The following is a 22,852-nucleotide window of genomic DNA, read 5'->3' on the forward strand; positions in this document are numbered from 1 at the left end:
TCCTCCTCCTCCTCCTCCTCTCTTCATCTTCCTTCTCTTGCTTCATCTCCATTGCTTTTTCATCTTCTTCTTCATTTTTTCTTCTTCTCCTTTTTTTTCTTCTTCCTTTTCTCCTTCCTCCCCTCCCTCCTCTTCCTCCTCCTCTGTCTCCTTCCTCAACTCTTACTATATTCTTATTCGCCATTTCCTGTTCATTCTTCCTCTGTCCTTCCTTTTCCTCTTCCTCCTCAGTCTTTTTACTTCTTCTTACTTTAATTTAACCTTTTTTTAACTTGCTCTCAGTTCCCATATTTTATTTATTTATTTCACTTTCAAATTCTCCATTTCTGCGTCGCCTTTTTTTTTCTCTCTCTTCTGTTATTCGTCCTACTCTCCATCCTCGTTCTTTTTCCTCTTAACGTTTCACTTCATCTCCTTGCTCTTGCTTTCCATGTCTTTTATCTTTTCTCATTCTCCTTCACCTTCTACTTAATTTCTTATACTTATCATCATAACATTCGCTCTCTGTATCTTGACATTATCCTCACACCTTCACACACTTTTTTTTTTTTATTCCTGGTATTACTCGGCCTCTCACACCTTGCTCCTTCCATTAGATAGGCATATGCCTGCTTGAGCCTCTATCTTACTAGGAGTTTTGGGTGGTTCTGTGATGGACTACTGGAGTGAAAAAGGAAATTGCAGTACGTATGTTACAACTACCTCTTTCGTATCTGTAGTTAATTGCTTGGAGTTGTTCATAGTTTTCAGCATCGAGCCCCAGAGCACATCGCAGCCTTACATGTTTGTCTAGTTAACCATTGATGTTGTTGCTGTTGTTGTCGTAAGGACTACACAGACCCCATGGTCCAGACTAGGTGGTCTGTCCTTAAACCTAAGTGATTTTACATTTATCAGAATGCTCCTAAACGTTGCATTTCTACTCTAGTTGATATTAAGTTGAAGGAGAGAGAGAGAGAGAGAGAGAGAGAGAGAGAGAGAGAGAGAGAGAGAGAGAGTTTTCTTTACAGGAAATTTATTTGGGAATTTCATTATAAGTCATTAAGAAAAAAAAAACTCCGGGTACTGGTACCGGTACCGGTACTTAAGGTACTTGAGTTTTCGGTACCGGTACTACCGGTACTCAAATTAACGTAACTTGCCCATTCCTACACCTCGCTGCCACCTGTCTTTCTCGTCCATGTAGCTATATATGTCTACTCTTAAAACAAGCTATCGTCCCTGCACTAACAATATGTGATTGCTGAGTCTATTCCATTCCCCCACAACCCTATTACTAAACCAATGCTTGCCTATATCTCTCCTAAATCTATACTTTTCTAATTTAAATACATTACTGCTGGCTAATTTTCAGTACTAATTACTTATATCGCCTTTGTTGCAACCCTTGACCCATTTGAATACTTCTATCAGATCTCCCCGCACTCTTCGTCTTTCTAGTGAATGTAAGTTTAGATGTTTCAGCCTATCTTGATATGGGAGGTTCCTCAGCTCAAGATAGGCTGAAACATCTAAATATATACACCTCACTCCCACCTTGTTTCCTGACCCCAACATTCATTTTTACGAAAAACTGAGACCACCACCATCTTCCTGAGAAAATTCTGCATCACACTAGCATAAGATTGTAACAATAATGTAAAAATACACATACGAAAATCGGAGTTAAATGAAATATAGGGAGAAGGCCTACACGTATTTTCTTCCACTAATTTCTCTTCAACTCCTTATTACTCAGCTGGTTTTCGTCGCATCATTTTTAAAGCACGTATCCTAAATCTGTATGCACACACACATACACACACTGCAATCACTAGTCTCCCATGTAATGGTCTATTATAACAAGGGAAAGGAGAGGGACAGTACGGAAGCCACAGTCACCCTGGAAGTCCTGCCAGCGGGACGGTTCCCGTGTTTACCGTCCTCGCCACACTCAAAGATTCCGCCCCACGAGCCATCACCCATTCACCGCGTGTTCCTGGTGGCCAAGGCAGCGCTGTGAGGTGAGTGGAGGGAGTGTTGTGTTGAAGTGTCTGGACCAGTGATCGCTTGACGCTGCGGAGGAGGAGAGTAAAGTTCAGCTAACATGACGTGGCCTTAGCCTGACGCTGGACTCCCTACGCAGCACCCCGAGTGACGACCGATAGTCCCGTGTTCCCTCTCCTGGCAGCGCCACGCCCACCTGCCAGCACGGGGCAGACCAGAAGGTAAAACAGCAGCCGCTAACACATGCCAATCAAATTGCAGTAATGCAGACTACTTATTATGCAGCAGTTTGTAAAAATCACAGAATATAAATAATCTGATTTCTGCCATGTTTGTTGGCCCACTATCAGTTACTTATGTTCTACAGGAGTGATGTTTCTTTTGATGATTTGGTTTTGGGTAAAAATCTAGCAGGAGTAGGCATATTATGCGTGTTATGCACCAGTACGGGTGCCCTTCGCATCATATATCCAGATCCAGATCCAGATTATTATCAAGACACAAATTATGTTTTCATGGGCAAAATATGACTACTTTTTTAGTGGAGATAGTTTTTTTCTGCACAAACCAGTAAAAAACCTACTTTTAGTGGGGTACATACATCAGGGGTACTACGGTTCCCCGTAGCACACTCCGCCCCGCTCTGCCGTTCACACTCATTTTCTATGCAAGCAAGTGAGCGAGTGAGGTTTCTCTCTCAATAGTCACAAATTATTTTTAAACTATATTAGTAAAAAGTGGCAGACAAATACCACCATCTCTTTTAGGGTGGCTAGCAATGGTAGTGAAAAGGCATATACATACATTTTTTTTGGTGGCGGCGGCAGCGTAAGCGGACATTGGAAGGTGAGCAGTGTTGCCAACGATGCAATGCTTGGTTAGTGATTAGCCCACGCATGTGAGACCAGGTCCACCATGTGTAGTTATTTTTTTAGAACACGCACCTTTACCTAATACTATACCCGGCCCTCAGCATGGCAGCCGTTGGGCTGCGTGTTCTTAAAAAATAATTACCACGCGTGGTGGACCTGGTCTCACATGCGTGGGCTAATTGCTAACCAAGCGTACCATCGCTAACTGGATCGTTGGCAACACTGCTTACCTCCCAATGGCTGCTGCCGCCACCAAAACAAATGTATGTTTATGCCTTTTCACTACCATGCTGGATATCCCCTCCCAAGGTGCATGACTTCACATTTTTCTTCACTGAATTGTAGCAGCCACTTTTTGTTCCATTCCTGTAGCTTGGTGATGTCTTCTTGTAGAAAATCCACAGGGGTTAAGCTGACCTTTTTTTCCAAAGTCTACAGATTATTTCACCAGATTGAATGATAAATATTTCTTGCTTCTTCCTGTTTTTGGTCGTTGTTTCTTTTATTCCATTTGATGGTAAATTCATTTGAGTGTTTTGAGGCATCATTTGTTGTGCATATGATTAACCCTCTCGTGCACCATTAGTTTCCAATAAGTTTCTGTTCCACTCACCATGCATTTCTCAGGCCCGACCGACCTTTTTTTTGCCGCCGCGATACTCTACATTCCCGGACGTATTTTATCCTCACAGATATATCGTACCCCAATAAATTTGGTATCAATGGCTTCATAAAGACTTGTACTAGAACATGCGCAAATAAATATAGAGGAAAATAAACAACACAAACTCGTTTCAAGTCTCGGTATAAAGTATTGTAGACAATAAATCCTAAGTACCAACTCTTCCCCACTCGCTAGCTCTAACTTTTGTGGGCCAACTTTTTTAGCCGAATATATGGTTTGAAGTGGAATTTAGTGAGGATTCTTATGGTATCCTCAAAATCCTTATACGCCTATTAATTTCCGAGTTACACCAAGAAAACTGTATATTTTTCCTCTCCCATCAGAGTAGGCTAACAACTAAAAATCGCTCCACACTCCTCATCTACGCTCCTTAGAAAGGTTGCCATGTTACCATTAAGAAACTTATCCTAACAAATGACGCTTCAAAATTTGACGCACTTTCACCAAAAACTTAATTTTTAATCAATTTTTTAAACTTTTACGACGCGTTTCACGTCATCATGCGCCAGGACCTTTTTACCCTTGATGACACGAAACGCGTCATCGTGCGCAAGAGGCTTAATATCCATAACATGACCATGACAATTCAGTAAAGATTGGTATTGTTCACATGCTGTTATCTCATTTCCTGCTTAACCAGCTTCTCATCTGTGGTCATATATATTTTCTACGTAACTTCAAACCTCCCAGAATACCATAGGATATAGTGTAGAAATCAAAATATATGTGAAAATAGCCATGAAATGTGTGTGCAGAAACTTTAGCCTCCTCCTCCTTCAGTGACAACAACAGCAAAGTGTGAAGTGTATCACATGTACCATATTTATCTTAAAAATATAAACTCAACAAATCTAACCAAACTAAACCTAACCTAACCTAACGTAATCTAACTTAACCTTCAATATTAACCAAAGGTATATGTAACCTAACAAGGTGTTCATGATTGGTATGGTCAAATTATGGTTATTATTTATTTGCAGAACAAATGATGCCTCAAAACACTTGAAGGAACTAAAAACTATCAAATGAAAGGAAAACACAAGAAACATAGGAAGCGGCAATAAAGGAAATAAATATACCATTTGAAGTACTGTACCATCACGTCATGAGCTGGACCACTTCATACACTTGTCTTGGTAAAATTTTCATGCAGGGAAATGACATGAAAAAAGCTCCGTTTTCATAATGTTCCTTATAGATATGCCTGTGATAAGGGCAATGTTTATAAACATTAGAGTGAGATGAGGCAAAAATAATGTTAACTATGTTTGAAGGCTTGCTGAATGAAATGTTATTGGTTGCGTGCACAACTCATCAAGTTCAAGCTCGAGGCCGAGTTGGAGGCGAAATAAACCGCGTGTCTTCCTCTTTTGATCTGTTCCGTGTTGATGCCACAAGACAGACTTTCTGCCAAAATGCCATCCACATGTGCAGTGCTGGGGTGCAGTAATAAAGTGAATAAGTTCCCCTACAAGTTGTTTTACAAACTACCAGTTGCCTCCAACCGGATAGTAACCCCATTGTGATGGTGAATAGTTACTCTCGTTCATGCCACCTATAGTCTGTTCATGCATGTGGCAAGGAGAGGCGGTGGCTGAGTCGACAGAGTGACGGTGCCGCGTTCAGGAGGACGCAAGTTCAATCCCCGCCCTGTGCCACCAAGCTGGGATTTTTCAGCCGCCGCCGAGTGGCTTAAAACTACCCACATGCTGTCCAGAAGACCACCTATCAACCCGGACTCTAGATTCTAGGATTAAAGATGAGCTCCGGGAGGGCAGCATGAGTCAATGCAAGGTGGCACCACTATAAACACTCGCCTGCGCCAGAACGGGCTGGGCCGACCATCAGGCCCCACTGGGAAGAAGCCTACCGGTGCAATAGGCCGCAACATATAAAAAAAAAAATTAAAAAAAGGGACATTAATAATTTAGAAAATTTTCATACCCTAGTAATGTAATGCAGAACAACAGTGGGTCTGCAGGTTCACAAAGATCTGGATCTTCAAGGCACTTGTGCTCCTTGTCTTACTCTATGGCTAAGAGACATGGACACTTAATTTGTGACTTGAAAAGGCAGATTGATGCCTTTAGTAATGTGTCTTCAGAATCATGAGCAAGTTGAGGAGGCCAAGGGAACATCCTGGGACATTCACATAGTTTGTGGATTGAGTAAGTCAATGGATCCTGTCATGAGGTACTTAGAATTGGATAGGGGGCTGCATATAGGCTTGCTTGGAGGGATCCCAAGGTTGGCAATGTAGGGGGTGAGGCAGTGTCCCCCCTTGGCACGTGTTTCCATTGATTGATTGATTGTTATGTCAACAGCTGCTGTGGCAGTGTGACATGTCATTCCTAAAGGCTGACATTCTAAATAATCCTTTTTCCTATGGGAGAAAAAAATGTGGTCAAATTTGCAATTTTTCATTTATATATTATGATTGTTTGGTAGAAATTAAAGATAATTTGAATTAGGAAATGGTAATGATCAGGACACTTTTTTTTTTACAGTAAAGGAAGCAGCTCAAGGGTATAAAAACAAATGGGAGAAAAAAAAAAACTTGCTAATCACTGCCCCTATAAAAAGAGTTTAAATAGTGGCAAAAAGAGAGGTCAATTTCAGGAGGAGAGGTGTCTGGATGCTCTCTTCTTGAGAGAGATCAAGTCATAGGCAGGAGGAAAGACAGACAAAGGAAGGTTGTTCCAGAGTTTACCAGTGTAAAGGATGAAAGAATGATGATGCTGGTTACTGTATTTCCCGCCATATAAGACACACTTTTTTCCAAAAAGAATATTTGAAAATTCACCCTGTGTCTTATACCCTGATGGTTCAGTTTTGGTAGGCTTAAGGGTTATTGTAACTAGGTACAAAACCAACACCCAAAACACTCCGGTTTGACACAATAGTTACCAGATGTCCCCAGAATGAAATATACAGTATTTTATGGCAAGTAACACGCACGTTTTTCACTCAGAAAATGCCAAAAAAAGTTACCCCTGCACGGTATATGCCGAAGGTACAAATTTTGATTGTAGGATTGTAGGAAAGAGGACAACAGATTGATAAAAAGAGTGATGACTGGGAAGTAATTGATATTAAAATACCCAAAGGGAGGTCATTCGGCAGATGGTGTGATAAGATATAGTGAGCAACAACGACAAAAAAAAAGTGTTTATCTTCTCTCTTCCTTACAAGGCATGGCTTCAGCACAGAGGAATAAAGAAGAGGAGCAGCAGCAGCAGTATGGCAGCACCGAGGAGTACATTACAGCATTGCAGGGATGGATGGCGCAGCTCTACCAGCTTCAGTGTGTAGCCATGTCCTTCCCTTACTTCCTGGCCACTCTGCACTCTCAAGTAAGCTGGCTTTTATACTTTATTATTATTATTGTTAGTATTATTATGAATATTATTATTATTATTATTATTATTATTATTATTATTATTATCAGTAGTATATTTATTATAATCATTGTTATTATTTGTTATTATTATTATTATTATTATTATTATTATTATTATTATTATTATTATTATTATTATTATAATTATTAATGTTATTATTATTATCATTATTATTATTACTATTATGTATTATTTTTATTACTATTATTATTATTATTATTATTATTATTATTATTATTATAAGCAGTAGTGTATTTATTTTAAACATTATTATTATTTGTCATTATTATTATTATTATTAGCAGTAGTGTATTTATTTTAATCATTATTATTATTTCTGTTATTATTATTATTATTATTATTATTATTATTATTATTATTATTATTATTATTATTGCTGTTATTATTAATATCATTATTATAATTATTTTATTATTATTATTATTATTATTATTATTATTATTATTATCATTGTTATAATTATTATTATTACTATTATTATTATTATTATTACTATTACTATTACTATTATTAATTTTATTATTATTACTATTATTATTATTATTATTATTAGCAGCAGTATATATATTATAATCATTATTATTTATTTTTATTGTAATTATTATTATTATTATTATTATTATTATTATTATTATTATTATTATTATTATTAGCAGTAGTATATTTATTATAATCATTATTATTATTATTATTATTATTATTATTATTATTATTATTATTATTATTATTGTTGTTGTTGTTATTTTCAGTACTAGTATATTTGTTTCAATTATTATTATTAATAGTAGTAGTAATAGTAATAGTATTATTACTATATTTACAATCCTTGTCATTGCAGTAATCAATGTGTATTTCCCCTTGTATTTACCTATTTGTACCTGAGCTCAAGCTCATATAGTCCTGTCTCCCAATCTGTATTGTCCAACCTTTCCTTCATTATATGGACAATGCCTGCTTCAACAATGTCATTGCTTAGTCCATTCCATGTATCCACACTCCTGTATGGATAACTGTACTTCTTTATGTTTTTCAAACAAGTCCCCTTCCTCAATTTCTTACTGTTTCCTCTTAGTTGCCTCCTCTCTTCCATCTCAGTTAAATCATTTCTATCCAACACGCCCATTCCACTTGTGTTCCTGTACAATGCTATCAGGTCTCCTCTTTCTCTTCTTTCTTTGAGTGTTGGTCAGCCCACTTCCCCTAATCTAGTCTCATTTAACAGACTTGATAATTCTGGAACCATCTTAGTTACAGTCCTTTGAATCCTTTCAAGATTCCTTATGTCCTTTTTCTTGTGAGGTGACCAAGCAACTGCTGCCTATTCTAACCTTGGTTTAATCAATGTTGTTATTATTTTCTTCATCATGTCCCCATTCAAGTAGTTAAATGCCACTCTAATATTTTGCAGCAGACTATAATATGTTTCTCCGAATATCTTGTATATGTGCTTCTTACGTGTCAATGTATCTTGTATTATAATTCCTAAGTCTTTTTTTTCCTTCACTGTGTCATTGAATGTCCCTCCCATCTTATACATTCCACATGGTCTACTTTTACTCTTGCCCATTTTAATTGTGACACTTCTTTTGTGTATGTAGGCATCCCAGAGTGTTCCACTGGTCCACCCTGCAGCAGAACAGCCCTCTGCTTCCCCTTCATCACCATCACCATCTGCCACTCGTACCACCACCACCACAACCCCACCACCACCACAACAACAGCCACAGCAGCAGACACAGCAGCAACAACAGCGACAACGGCAACCACAGAGAGGTGAATGCATAGCAGATTTATTTTTGTCATTAGCTATCTTTTTTTTTTCCCTTTTTTTTTAAATGCACTTTGCTGAGATTGATAGAAAATGAGTGGAAGAAACTGAGCAGGTACATAGTTAATGCCAGTATGATTAAAAAAATTAATTGGAGGTTAGATGCATTTATGGAATTTGGTGAATAAGTCTCTCCCAATAGCTGCCTTGTGTAGGCTGCCGGGCCTTATGTATACTCTTACCTTTATGTGTATGTACTCATGTAAGAATCTGTCACATGTAAAAGTTGACACTTTAGGAATTTGAAATGTTCAACTGATAATTTTGAACCCCTGATAAAGGAGTGCTCACAGAAGTCTGCCCCTTCACTGTGACCTCAGAATAATTGGAAAACTGACTCTTGTATATTCATTTAAAAGTCTGCCCCATATTTTTTCCTAGGCGTGCCTCCAGAGTCATAAAAAAAACACTTCAATGCTTCAATGAATAGAAAAATCTCATTAAATCAAGGTATTTATTACTCCAGTCTCACAAAGTACATAATTGTTTTCAAGGGTCACACTTACTAAAGCGTGCACTCCCCTCACTCCACCTTTCTTCCTCCAGGGACAGAGTACAAGATCCCCCCTGTGTGGAAGCGGCTTGTGGCAGAAGTTATTGACTTTGTCCTCCTCTTTGTCATCAAGCTTGCCGTTACATTTGCTGCTGTAGACACCTTTGATCTCTTGTGAGTAACACTTTATTTTCTCATTGTTAATTTTTCATTCATATGATCTTTACTTCTCTAGTCCATTTTTTTTTAAGGTGAAAATGCACTAGCCCACAGAGGTGTCCTTTTCCATAGAAAGTTGCCTGCCACTTGATTGGTTGAATAGCCAATATTCAATCAGCAGGTAATGTGAACCAACACAATTATAATAAATAAAATGTCAATTACTAATGATAATGAGTAGATTGAGTAATGTGCTGGTAAGTCTCAGTTTGTTGACATCAGTTGCCCAAGTCAGCAACACAAGCATGTGTTCAGATGTATTCTGCTTTATATGTATTTTTTCACCTATTATAATGCATACTGGAAAACAGTATCCATAACTATCAGTAAGTTCATTAGTTTCATAATTACACATGAGAAAATACTTTAGTATAGTTCTGTGTGATATTTCGTGATCTACAGAACAGATTTACAGAATAGCCAACTGCTAGAATGCATACACTCAGACTCTCATCTAATAAGTTATTGAAGTAAATTGTGGACTTAAAAAAAAAAGTTAATAATTACATATTTTCTTGTGTTTAGTGCAGCATGTTCCAATCTGCGTTAAAATATGTAAAAAATATGCATATGAAGTTGTGTGCATCCGAACATCTGCTTGTGTTGTCAACCATGTCAAAAGATCGAGACTTACCAGCACAATACTTCATAATCTCTACTCAATATCATTTTTAATTGACAAAATATATATTGGAGGGAGAAACTTCAGTTAGTATATATGTGTTGGTTCAAATTATCTCGCATTTATTAAAAAAAAAATTGTGTATTCGGACATCATATATTCAGCCAATCAAGTAGCAGGAAACTTTCCATGAAAAAAGTCTTGGGGAAAGTGCATTTTCACATTAATAGAAAATTGGACCTTAGTGATGGTTTGGTTCTATTGTGGTAATTTACAGTTTTCACCTAGAGGTGCAGTCTTGCTGGAGGCAGACACACAGTATTTTGGCTCACTTGTATCAGGATCCTTCTAATTAACTGCATATATTTTTTTCACATATCTGCAGAAGTGACGTGAAAAAATATGAATTTGAAAATCTGAGAGCTGACATCCTTGCGGACTACCACTTAGCCTTCCAGATGACCTCGGAGATTCTAGTCCTTGAACTTATTCATCGAGTGGCTACTTGCCTTTTTGAGGTAAGGTTACTGGAGTTAGGGTCAAGTAGAATAGCGATAGAAAGAGGAGAATGGCTTGATAAAGTAAAAGGCAAATTGATAGGCAAGGAAGCTTAGCAAGTAGAGATGGGGTCACTGACTTTTCTATTCAGTATCCACTCTTATGCCTGTGACTCTACACTGAATTACTCAACATCTTTTAATACAAGACCCTCCCAAAATTATTTACAGGATTCAAGGCTAGTTGTGACAGAATACAAACTCTGACCTTACTATTATTTCTGAATAGGGCTGAAGGAACAGAACGTGTCTTTCAATGCCTCAAAGTATCAGTTTCTCTACTTGTCAACTCGACTTTATTGTCCAAACATCTATCCCCTATTCTTCAACAACACTCAGCTGTCCCTTTCCTATACACTAAACATTCTCAGTCTATCTTAAACTCAAAATTTCAACAGGAAACTTCATATCTCATCTCGTGCAAAATCTTCTTCATTTAGGTAAGGCGTTCTGTATAATATCGACCAGTTTTTCCCCCTCTCAGATGCTGTCCATATACAAGGGCCTTTTCTGCCCTCATATAGAGTACACATCTCATGAGTGGGGTGGCTTCACACACACAGCCCTTTTGGACAGAGTAGAGTTAAAGGCTTTGCATCTCATCAATTCCCCTCTTCATACAGAGTCTTCTACTATTGTGTGTCTTTTTGTCTTCTATTGATATTTTCATACTGACCACTCTTCTGAACTTACTAACTGCATGCCTCCATTCCTCCCACCACCAGCACATGAATTTCTACTCTTGCATGTCCCTATACTCTCCAAAGCCCTTATGCAAAAGTCAACCAGCATCTTCATTCTTTCATCCCTTTTTTTGGTAAACTCTGGAACAGCCTTCATTCATTGGTATTTCCTCTTTCCTATGACTTGAACTCTTTCAAGAGGAGAGTATCAAGACACCTCTCCAACCAAAATCGGCCCTCACTTCTGGCCACTCATTCTGTACACTTTTTACTGGAATAGAACTTGCAATCTATTTTGTTTTCTGTTTTTGATGCCCTTGAGCTGCTTACATTGCTGCAAAAGCTAAAATGGGCAATTTATGGATACATGGAGCAGAATGACAACCATAAACCACTGAGCTATTGTGTTGATGTTTGACTTAGGGGATCAGTAGCTTAGGTAGGAGGGACAGGGCAGGGCTCTCCTGTGCTCCCCTCCATAGCAACAGAATTGAAGAATTTAGTTGAACTATTCTTTTTTTGTGTAATATGAACCATATTGTTTTTATTATACACCAGTACAATATTTGCATAAAAGTTATGTTGCAAGATGGTGCCGCTATAAACAATCGCTTGCGCCACAACGGGCTGGGCTGACCATCAGGCCCCACCAGTGAAAAAGCCGAAGGGCGCAATAGGCCACGACGTAAAAAAAAAAAAGTATTTCTCACTACTATTGGTGAAAAAAATGCAGCTATGTAACTGCATCGCTGAATCTTAGAAATATTTGAAAACACAAGGCCGAGTCACAGGCTCAAGGTATTTCCCTGCCATTATTCATCCACACTTGTTGTAGCATTTGTATTTGTTTTTGCATCTATTTATTAATAAAGAATGTAGGTTATAGCAGAATTTGTTGTAACATCATTTTGTTGTAGCATACCCCACTGTGGGGTCTCCATGTGTGGGTCTCCGTGGTGCAGTGGTTAACATGCCTAACAGTAAATCTGTGGGCCTAGGATTGAATCCTAGCCTGGGCAGTTGGCACACAGCCCACCCAGCTGTTCATCCTTCCTCTCTGGATGGTCAAGAAATGGGTACCTGGGGAACCTTGGGAAGGTAAACTGGTATCCCAGCAGCCATGGGCAGATAATAGTGAATCCTCCCATCTTTACTGTACATATACTTTATTATGATATATGTATAAGTATATGTCTCATCTTTCTCCATTTTATGTTTCACCTTCCAATCTTACCTCTTGGCTGCCTACCTTTTTTTCAGGCCCTGTGTCTACACCGTGGATCAGGGGGAGCTGGAGGGGCCACTCCTGGAAAGAAGATAGTGGGATTACGAGTGGTATTCTGTGAGTGGGTGGCACCAACAGCTGCAGACCAGGCTCTGGTGTACCCTGCAACAGACCTTGGGTAGGTAGAAAACACTCCTGTAGAACTCTCCTTGTGGAATCCATACTGGCAATTTAAAAAAAGGTTGAAAGTTGGGAAATGCTTATGAAGGGATTGTAATGTAAAAAGAATTGTTGAGGTATGCTGTTAAATATACAGCCCAATGGTCCAGAATTCCAGACAATGGGGCTGCAAATGTATGCTATACATAAGAGCCCCACAAAAGCACCTCACATGGCAAGACCACAACTTAAACTGAGATATCATAGGCAGTCAGCCTCCTAGGTCCCATCAGCAACACCAATTAGACCGCTTGCTGGAATCCCGGACAACCTTGGCTCTAGTTCGTTAAGTAGAGAAAATTTATAATTGTTTGCCAGGTTGGTCAGAGAAGGATGATGGAAGCCACAGCTGGTGGTGAACATTGTGTAGTGACCAGTCTGACACGGAACTAATTACTACTACTAACCTACTAAGGGTAAGCATACGCCAAGAGATGCATTGTTTCACTCACCTACCGACTCCACTGCAGATGGTCAACCTGGGCAAGCCTCCATGCAGCTGCCCTTCCCACTCAAAGCCCCTCCAAGGATCATTTGACTTGCCCCAGCCATGAGTTTCGAGGGCATCTCCTTGGTCTCCTACACTCACATTTGTCTCGTGCAAAATCAACCCTTTAAGTAGAACAATGCGTGCTAAACGATTATAAATTTTCTCTACCCATATGGCCGGAGTTGGCGTTTACTACTAAGTTGGTAACAGGCCTCAAGTCAGTTTCACAAAGTTGTCACTGGTTTCATGCGTAGTCATTCCAGCAATACCTCATGATCCTGCGAAAACACTTGGTACCAAAGTCATTAACTTGCCACTCCAAGTCTCTCTTCATTGTCAATGCCTTATAGCCACACAGTAAGACAGGTAGCACAAGTGACCTGAAAATGTGGAGCTTTGCCCTTCTGTGTAGATATTGACAACGCCATATACTCGTGTTGAGTGAGTCCATAACACTGGGCCATGCCAGTCCGTCAAATGACTTCCTGGTAAGACCCACCATTGTTGTGCACTATGCTACCAAGTTATGTGAAACTTTTGGTTACCTCAGTGTCCTTACCACATGTATGAACAGACTGAACTGTGTCATCCAGCAAGGCTCCAAACGACTGGACCTTGGTTTTAGTCCAAGAGACCTTCAGCCCCAGTGGCTATGCCTCCTCATGCAGCACTTTGAGAGCCATCACCAGGGCCACCAGCCTTTCCACGAGAAGTACAGCATCATTAACAGAAACAAGATCAGTGACCTTGATGTTGCCACCAGAAGCTCTTCAATGACTTGATCAGCAACTTTGCCTAATACCCAGTCCATGGAAATGTTAAAGTGATAGAGCAAGGATGCACCCCTGCCTGACTCCTGAATCAACTGGGAAGAAGTCCTAAATACCTCCCCAACACTTCCACAGCACTCAGTCCTAGTCAGTCATCAGGTTAATAATCCTTGCAGGTATCCTGCAGATCTGCAAAATGTTCTGGTGTGCTTCATGATGCACTGAGTCACATCCCTTTTTGAGATAGACTCTCCTGTCGAAACTCACATCAACGTTCCACAAGGACCCAATGTGTTAGGACCCGATCAATCATTGACTTATTGGACACGAACCCAGACTGCTCAGGTCTCTGAAATTTTAGCAGATGAGGACAAATTCACATCAGCAGCAGATTAGCAAGCACTTTGTCTGTCACATTGATCAGTGTAATACCAGGGTAATTATTGCAATCCTGCTGAATCCCTTTCCCATTCCAGATAGGGACAAACAACCCTCTTTTTCAATCAGGAGGAATGGCACTGGACTGTCACACAGCAGGCAGCACCGCATGCAACCCATGGATCGTGGCTTCACCTCTGGCTTTCAGCAGCTCTGCATTGATATTACCAAGCCCAGCTTCCCTTCCACCCTTCAACTTCCTCACAGTCTCTCTCACCTTCGCAAGTGTGGGTGAAGTTTCGTCTATTGATGGATCATTAGGTGCCATCTGCAAACCAGCCAGAGGGAGCTATCTGCTTGGGGGCTCTGCAATGTATAGCTGCCCAAAGTACTTGGCCCAAGGCATCCAGTACCCATCCACATCTGATACCATCTGCCCATCAGCCATTTGTATAATACTCAACTGAGATGTACATTTGGAACTCTAAAGGCAGATCTAAGGTTGTTTGCATTTAGACAACCTTCAATATCCTGAGCAAGACCTCTGACTTACCTCTCCTTATCCCTCCTCAGAAGGGTTCTATAGTCAGTTCTATGAGAGCTGGTGGGGCTAATCCTTCAGGGAGGGACTCACAGACTTGGCATCATTGCTTGGGTGCCAGCACTGTTCACTCATTGGACAATTGTTGAACTTGCATAAAATTGACTTTGTATTCTTACCAAAACCCTTTTTGAGTTGTAAGGTAACAGATTGCACCGATAGAAACTAATGCAATAATATATATATTTCTTGATAAATATGTCCCTTCTGAACTATCATAGATAAATCTGAAACGACGTTCATAGCAAAACTAAGTCGGAACTTCACTTAAACGGACAGTATCCAGCGACACGTGGCAGCTTGATAGTTTGAAGAGTAGAAAGAGTAGGAATACAACGTCAATATTTTTTTCCTACTTCTACAAAGTTCTAGGCTACAATCTACACAGTGTCATTCATTAACTCATTTATTGTAAGATTTCTTGGTATATTTTTGGTCTTGGTTTAGTCATAATGTGTAATTATTCTACGTAGTCATAACGTAACCATTGGCCTAAGGCAAAAACCTTCTCTTTCATCTCAGTATCATTAATCCTGAAATATATTTCCATTATTTGTGGGTAATAAACAGCCATAAGAAAGAGCAATTATAAGAATAACTAAATTTCTATACTAACAGGCTTTGTGGCCTGGCAGGCAGAGGTTTGAGCCTTAATCAGGCCAGAATTTTTCCACTGACAAGGAGTGGTTACTGTCCCTCTTTGAGCAAAGGTTATGGAATATGTAGTGTATGAAGGTCCCAGCAGTACCCAGAGATTGACTATGATGAGTCTTGCTCTGATCAGGAGGGTATTTGCTGGCAATGACAGGTCCAGAATGTGATCAGGCCATGGTAACTACACACACAAAGATGCAGACATGGGATGCTCTTCAGTAGGCTGGCAGCCCTCCTTTGCTGCTTGTACATACGTACATTACCTGGAATGGGTTATTGGTAATCCTTCACTTATTTCTGAATAATATACAAGCAACCCTTTTCAGGCTGGCTCGGGCTGTTTTGCGTTCAGTGATGAAGAACTTTTTGCTGATGTTTCTCTTCCCAGTCTGCTTCACCTTCATCTCCTTCCATCACAACCGCACCATCTATGACGTCCTCGCCGGCTCCATAGTAGTGGAGGACACGCCTGTCCGGCAACGCAATAATAACAATAATAACAACAACAACAACCGAAACTAAATTATTTTTTCTGTTAATTTTTATTCTATTATGACAGAAAGTGACAATATAAACAGCTATTACTACTACACTACTACCATGACGTCACCTACTACTCCTTCACTACTACATGTTTTCCACAATGGCAGAGGGTTGGGAACTCCATCCCAAGTGACTTTTCATGTCTCAAAAACAAGCAGGAGGGTCTTTTATTTAGTTCTTTATATTCTTGGACACCCTGCACATAAAAGCAGGGAAAGGAAAGTTGTTTGATGAAATACATGGTTTTTTTCCACATCTATGAAGGCTTAAGTACAATATTTATGCAGTTTTCTTCTCATCATTGTATCATGTACATTTTCCATTACTCATTCTTTAATAGTAGGTTTGTATAGGGAATTCTATATAGCTTAAGCTTTGTTGGGAAACAGGAAAAGTTAATTGAGTCAAAGGAAATTGATTCATGATGCAGTTACCAATTTGGCCTGGAATATTCTATCACAAATAGGACATTATGGTGGTGTCATATAATGAGAAAAAAAAGTGATATGGCTGTATATACATTCTGGATAGTTCATGTGTTAGTGGACATTATGGTGGTGTCATAATGAGAAAAAAAAGTGATATGGCTGTATATACATTCTGGATAGTTCATGTGTTAGTGTATATTATATATTGTGTGAAAAAATAATCAAATTAGAGATCCCAGTATTAAAGAGCTTAATGGTTACAAATACTTTTGATATCTAAAACCTAATGAGCACAGACCAATCCATATCACCAAGTTGTTTTGTTGTACTGACTGTCATTTTCTATTCAGACTTAAATGTAGGAATAGGAAAATAATACCATCAAAGTACAATGTCTATCAGTATTCATATATTCATGACAGTTGATTTGTTAGAATGCTGCAGTTGTCTGCATGACCTTTGTCTTACCAATATATTGTGACAAACCAGATTTATTAATCAATATGGAGGGGACACAGTGCTCAGTGGTTCAAACAAGTGACAACCAGATTTATTAATCAATATGGAGGGGACACAGTGCTCAGTGGTTCAAACAAGATATGGAGATTTTTTCCTAAAGGCTATTTTTAAATATGTTTTATATCCCAGGATGTCTCTCATCCGTGGTTGATGTTTTGAAGTCAGATTTTTTCTAAAACTGAAGAAAATATTTTAGCTTTTCAGTTTAGGAGTCTACTGCTTCAGGATATCAATCAATACATGCTATATATGTGGGAGTTATTTTATTAATTCTTGATTTTTAGGAAATTTGTCATTTATATCTTCTGGGGTTACATTCAAATATTGTGATATGTTGAGGTATTGTTTTATATTATTAATTCTTGATTTTTAGGAAATTTGTCATTTATATCTTCTGGGGTTACATTCAAATATTGTGATATGTTGATTTGTTTTAGGAAAATAAATGTGAAATCAGTATTTACTAAGAAGAATTAAATAGATATATGTACATTATACCTTTCATTCAATCTTATGAAGAGTTAAGTCCAGTGATGCATAAATCCTCTGTAAATTATGCAGTGACCTAACAAGGAATGTAATATAGTGCTTCATCTGTGAACTTAGATTTAATTCAATATGCATGGTACCCATAAAGACCATGTGCATAAAGTTTTGGACACCTTAAGACACACCAAATAGTGCAGCAGTAGTTCCCATGGTCAAGCAGAGGAATAACGTCATAGGAGATCCCAGATATTGCCAAGATGTGCAGCTAGACTTACTGGACCGGTATAGGCCATATCACATAAGATAAAGGCTCTCTTTGCAGAGCATGCATTTCACAGGAATTAGGAAAGATGTTGAGGATCACTTCACTGCTAATTATCTCAAACCCATCAGTGCCTGATGAAGCTCCAGTCCCAAGTCTACATCTTACGTGGCTTTTGTCTCAATCTCAGACTTGGGAACTACTGATCCACTATTTGGTAATATGAAAGGTTTCACATCTAAGGTGTCCACAACTTAAGCAGCAGTTTACTGGGGTAGGGTTGGTGAAACTATGTAACACCCCCCCTCCCCCCTGCAGTATGCCTTATTGATAGATTAATTCATATTTTCACAAAAGGAGGCAGCTCAAGGGTGCAAAGAGAAAGATATGAAAAAGACCCCAATAGCACTGTTACAGAAAAGAGTTCAGATGAAGATTCGAAAATAGAATAATTTGGAGAAGTGTCTTGACACCTCTTGAAAGAGATTTAAGTTGTAAGCACAAGGAAATTACAAAAGAACTTCCAGCAAAAGGGATGAAAGAATGAAATTACTGGTTAACTTTCGCATAGGTTATCTGGATAGTATAGGGACAAGCAAGAGTAAAAGCCATGTGCAGTGGGGTTGCAGTTAGGAAGTTCAGAAGAGTAATCAGCATAAATATCATCAGAAGTTGAAAGAGGTAGAGTAACATTGTGTTGGAGTTTATGAGGTAGAAAACTGTAAGCATGAGGAGGAATATCGAGACAAAGAGCCTTTGATTCCACTCTCTCCATAAGGGCTGTGTGACAAGAGCCCCCCCCACACATGAAATACGTACTCCATATGAGAGTAGAAAAAAAACCTTGTAGATGCTGTGGTGGTTTTCGGGGGGCCGAGTGTAGAGATGGACACCTCCTCTCCTCAAACTCCTTTTTTTCCTTCTCTCCTTCTTCTTCGGCGGCCTGAGCCTGCCTGTTGTTGACGATCTGCTGCTCTCTCTCTCTCTCCCTCCGTCTGCCTGTCTGCCCTATGGTATATCCTTCTTTTCTGCAGTGGTGTGGCTGCAGTCTCCCCATTGCCTCGCCTTTCCTCGCCTTCTCGCCTTTGCTCCTCGCTAAGCTCTTCCCTCTCTTCCTTCTTCACTCTCTTCCTCTAACAGATAACAGATAATCCGCTATCTCAATAATAATCATTCTCTGGTTCGCTGAGATTCAGAGAGGGTTTCAGAACAGTCTCATCCTCATTCACTCTCATTCCACACCTTATAATCTACACCCGTCCATACGTCCGCTCACTTGCTCGTTTGTTGTAATATATAATCATTCACTCACTTGCATTCCATACTCATTCACTCGTTACACTTTTGGACCGTTACAATGCCACTGCCCCCCAGGTGCCCCCCTCACTGGCCACTCCCTAGTACTCACCATTGATCTGATCTTAGAATATTTCCTACCTTCTATGTGGCATCAGAATGCCCCTGAGCTCCACTTACCTAGTGCCCCCCCCATACTCTGCTATAGCCCCCCATCAATAGATACCTAGCTATGCCACTGGGAGGAATATGCCCATAATCATCAAGAGTGTGATTCCTAGAGAAAATTTGAGCAAAGAATCCATCTTTGGAGACATGTGATAGCTGATCTGTCATCAGGACTGAGAAGAAGTGGGAAGGATGAAGAAGTAAAACTGTTAGAGATAATTATGGTTAGGTGCCAGTGGAAGAACTAGAGAAAGCAAGTATCTGGCATTTTCTATTAAAAAAGATGTTTTTGGTGAGTCGAAAAATAGATTTGGCGGTTCCGGGCAGAAATATAAAGATTATGTGCTTAGCAGGTTCGAAGGCTCAGGCACCTTTTGTAAGCTGCCTCTCTGATTCTGTTTTACTACTAACCATTCTTTTTATAATCTAGCGACATCCCACGATTTGTAATAGTGGCCATTACGCGGGTCTCCAGAGGCTTGCCAGGCTACTCGTGTATTCTCCTATCTCACCTAGTGTCGCACCATTACCTGGGACAGTCGGTTGACCCGTTGATCATCTAAGAGGCCTTCTCGGTGCTGCGCACATCACGCTGAATCATGAATGTGCGTTGCGTGGCGAAGTGGGGCACCTTGCCATGTGTGGTGATAACTTGCTGTTTTGACGATATATTGATAATTAGTTCCGTATGCTGCTATGCGGTGTTGTTTACTAGTTACTACTACTACTACTACTACTACTACTACTACTACTACTACTACTACTACTTCTACGTACTAGCCTACTACTACTACTACTGCTCCTTCTATTGTTACTGCTGCTCTCCAGTCTTTATCCACCCACAGTTTACCGTGGTGTTGGTTTCCTTATTATGTGTTTTATTGTTTCATGCTACAGTTAGTGCTCTGAAAAAAAAAATCCTCATCGTCACCGTCACTTATAGAGTGTTGTGAGGAGGCATCATCTTTGAAGTCTACTATTTAGAATAAGTGGTTTACTTGAGTAACCGAAGATTAATAGAAAAGATAGCTATACTGAGGAATTTGAAAGGTGTCAGAGAGAGAGTCACAAAATAAAAGTGATTAAAAACTCCAGAAATGATTGACTATGACGTACTGAAATATTTGTTATTATTTATTTTAAGAGCGTGAAAGATAATGATCATGTACTTAGAGGTAGTACGGGCACGATATGCAAAAAGAATGGAAGTACTTTCAGGAAGAAAAAAAATAGTTCCATCGGGCCGCCGTGCTGGCTTGGACCCAGCGTGACTGGGATGATGCAAGACCACGCGAACAGTGACGGTGAGCGAGGCCCTGGGGGCAATGTGGCAATGAATCATTCATCATTATGGATGACTTATCTCCTCTGATAGGAATCTCTCTCTCTCTCTCTCTCTCTCTCTCTCTCTCTCTCTCTCTCTCTCTCTCTCTCTCTCTCTCTTCAGTATGCTACGTTTTGTAGTATTGCAAGATACATAGTTCGTATTTTTGTTGTACTAATAGCTCCTGTGCGTGTGGGAGAAACATATCGCTGTTTTATAAATCATATAAACCGAGATAGCTAACGCGTGTCACCCGTCCTCTGGGGAAACATACGTAGTTGAAGGACAGGTGAGGGGTGTGAGGGGCCTTCAATGGGGCGAGAATGAATATTCCTTCCTCCTTCTATTCATACCATTCACGCATGCACACTTGTGCAGAAGACGTATTTAGATACTACGGACATGTGTGTGTGGATTCAACCCCCTCACTGGCTGTAATTAACACGTAGCACCCTGCACCCCCCATTAAACATTACACCAGGTATGGTTAGGCACAAACGATACATGTAAACATTTGGGGCGCTTTGTCTGTGAAGGTTCCATTTTTTTTAGTATTCTAAAAATAATGAATTTAATGATATTCGATATTTTATGATATTCTAAATTACCCAGTGTAGCCTGCAATCTAAGAATTAGATTACCTGGTCTTTATGAAAACCTCAAGGGAAAGGTTGAGCCAGTCGACACACTTGTCGATTTGTGGCACGACGTTTAAGTGTGCGAGGCCTGATTCGTCTGTTAACCAAGCCACGAGTTCACTCTTGATGATCGATGCGCCGCCTCACATACTATACAGACACAAATATGAAGCCTGTTTGGGTGGGGTCTGAACCTCTCCACAGTGCTGCCGCACCCCTCCCCCCCAAATACGTCATTTTCTCATGTGTCATCTATTTACTATCTGAAATTTTGTACTAAATATTTAATATACATCAAATTAATTATTATTGTGCTATGAATGTGTTGCTTTTTAGAATAATAGCAATGAACTGTATAAATTCCATAACACGTGACATTGTTACTTTCCGACGTTGGCAGTGATCGAGGTCACCTTGTCACTTCCTTCCTCACCTCTGCGCAATGACAGCTACTCCAACGGCTGTCCTATTCCTCCCAAGGTAAGTTGTGGACTTCCCGAAGGGGCCCCGCCCCACCAGACTTTAATACTGAGTCTGGATATAATTACGCGCATTTCAGAACTCATCACATTACCATCACTTACTAAGACTGAGCGTATGTCAGCTGTATGAACAGGCTTAATATGCCTCCGGGGCTCAGTGCTTATCATGCTACGAATCCGCGGGCCTGGATTCGAATCCCTGTCCAGGCAGTAGGCGCACGACCCACCCAGCTGTTCATCCCCCCTCTCGGATTGGTCAATAAATGAGTGCCTGGAGAAGTCTGGGGAAGATAAACTGTGGTAACCCGGATGTCACACTGACCTTGTGTCCTGGTGTAACGGGTAAGCAGTATCACCCACCACAGGCTGAAGAACCAATGTGACGGAGATGAGCACCGAGGCCATGGGCAGCGTAGAGTATGCCCCTAATTTTGTTTTTCCTTAATCATTATCGTGCAGTGTTTGTACACACTCACGGTATCGTTCAACCCATGCAATACTTGATAAGGAATGATGCCTAAGTACAGGATCACTTCTCTAGTTCCAGATACTACTGTCATATAACACAAAATTATGTGGCATCTGGACAAAAAACAAGATTACAATCATTCTCAGGCAGATGAGATGACATTACGTGGAATGTGACAAACACTTATGAAAAATAATCACCCTGTCACGTTGAGATGTTTTATTTGTCACAGCAGCTATATATAGATTAAAATAAGAAAAAGTCACGAGTAACAATAAATTGGTCTAGACATTAACATAAGGAACACACCACTACCAATACATCAGTGCTTGTATCAGTGTGATGAATATGAACTAATCTGTCATTCATTTTATAAAGTGGTTTCAAATAAGTGTTTCGGTGATCTCAAAATGTTTCAGCAACGATTTACAAAATCATCAAAACTGCTTTGTTCGTCCTTATTTCGAAACAGATCCAACAGATGACTCATTGGCTTTAAAATAAAAAAAGATATGACAGCTGTAACTACA

General features: G+C 39.7%; 1 protein-coding gene across 3 annotated transcripts; it reads left to right on the forward strand.

Annotated features, from left to right (window-relative positions):
• Nucleotides 1–1,838: 1,838 nt before the first annotated feature.
• Nucleotides 1,839–17,686, forward strand: LOC126995749 (protein FAM8A1-like). Of its 3 annotated transcripts, XM_050855629.1 has the most exons (8): nucleotides 1,956–2,003; nucleotides 2,126–2,207; nucleotides 6,736–6,896; nucleotides 8,564–8,738; nucleotides 9,340–9,460; nucleotides 10,513–10,645; nucleotides 12,628–12,770; nucleotides 16,031–17,686. In XM_050855629.1, the coding sequence occupies exons 3-8, from the start codon at nucleotides 6,738–6,740 to the stop codon at nucleotides 16,224–16,226; spliced, it is 927 nt and encodes a 308-aa protein (XP_050711586.1). In that variant the 5' UTR covers nucleotides 1,956–2,003; nucleotides 2,126–2,207; nucleotides 6,736–6,737; the 3' UTR covers nucleotides 16,227–17,686. The 3 variants fall into 3 exon arrangements, with proteins under 3 accessions (XP_050711585.1, XP_050711587.1, XP_050711586.1); XM_050855628.1 differs by lacking the exon at nucleotides 2,126–2,207 and having other exon boundaries at nucleotides 1,839–2,003; XM_050855630.1 differs by lacking the exon at nucleotides 16,031–17,686 and adding an exon at nucleotides 13,130–16,018 and having other exon boundaries at nucleotides 1,891–2,207.
• The last annotated feature ends 5,166 nt before the right edge of the window (nucleotides 17,687–22,852 follow it).

The sequence above is a fragment of the Eriocheir sinensis genome, chromosome 8 (genome assembly GCF_024679095.1).
Source record: "Eriocheir sinensis breed Jianghai 21 chromosome 8, ASM2467909v1, whole genome shotgun sequence".
NCBI classification, from domain to species: domain Eukaryota; kingdom Metazoa; phylum Arthropoda; class Malacostraca; order Decapoda; family Varunidae; genus Eriocheir; species Eriocheir sinensis.

Bases quoted from the DNA above. Each gene is read 5' to 3' on its own strand.
- LOC126995749 (XM_050855628.1), top strand. From the start codon at position 6,738: ATGGCTTCAGCACAGAGGAATAAAGAAGAGGAGCAGCAGCAGCAGTAT. The intron at 9,461-10,512 runs GTGAGTAACACT...ACATATCTGCAG, and splicing joins GTAGACACCTTTGATCTCTT to AAGTGACGTGAAAAAATATG. The intron at 10,646-12,627 runs GTAAGGTTACTG...CCTTTTTTTCAG, and splicing joins TGGCTACTTGCCTTTTTGAG to GCCCTGTGTCTACACCGTGG.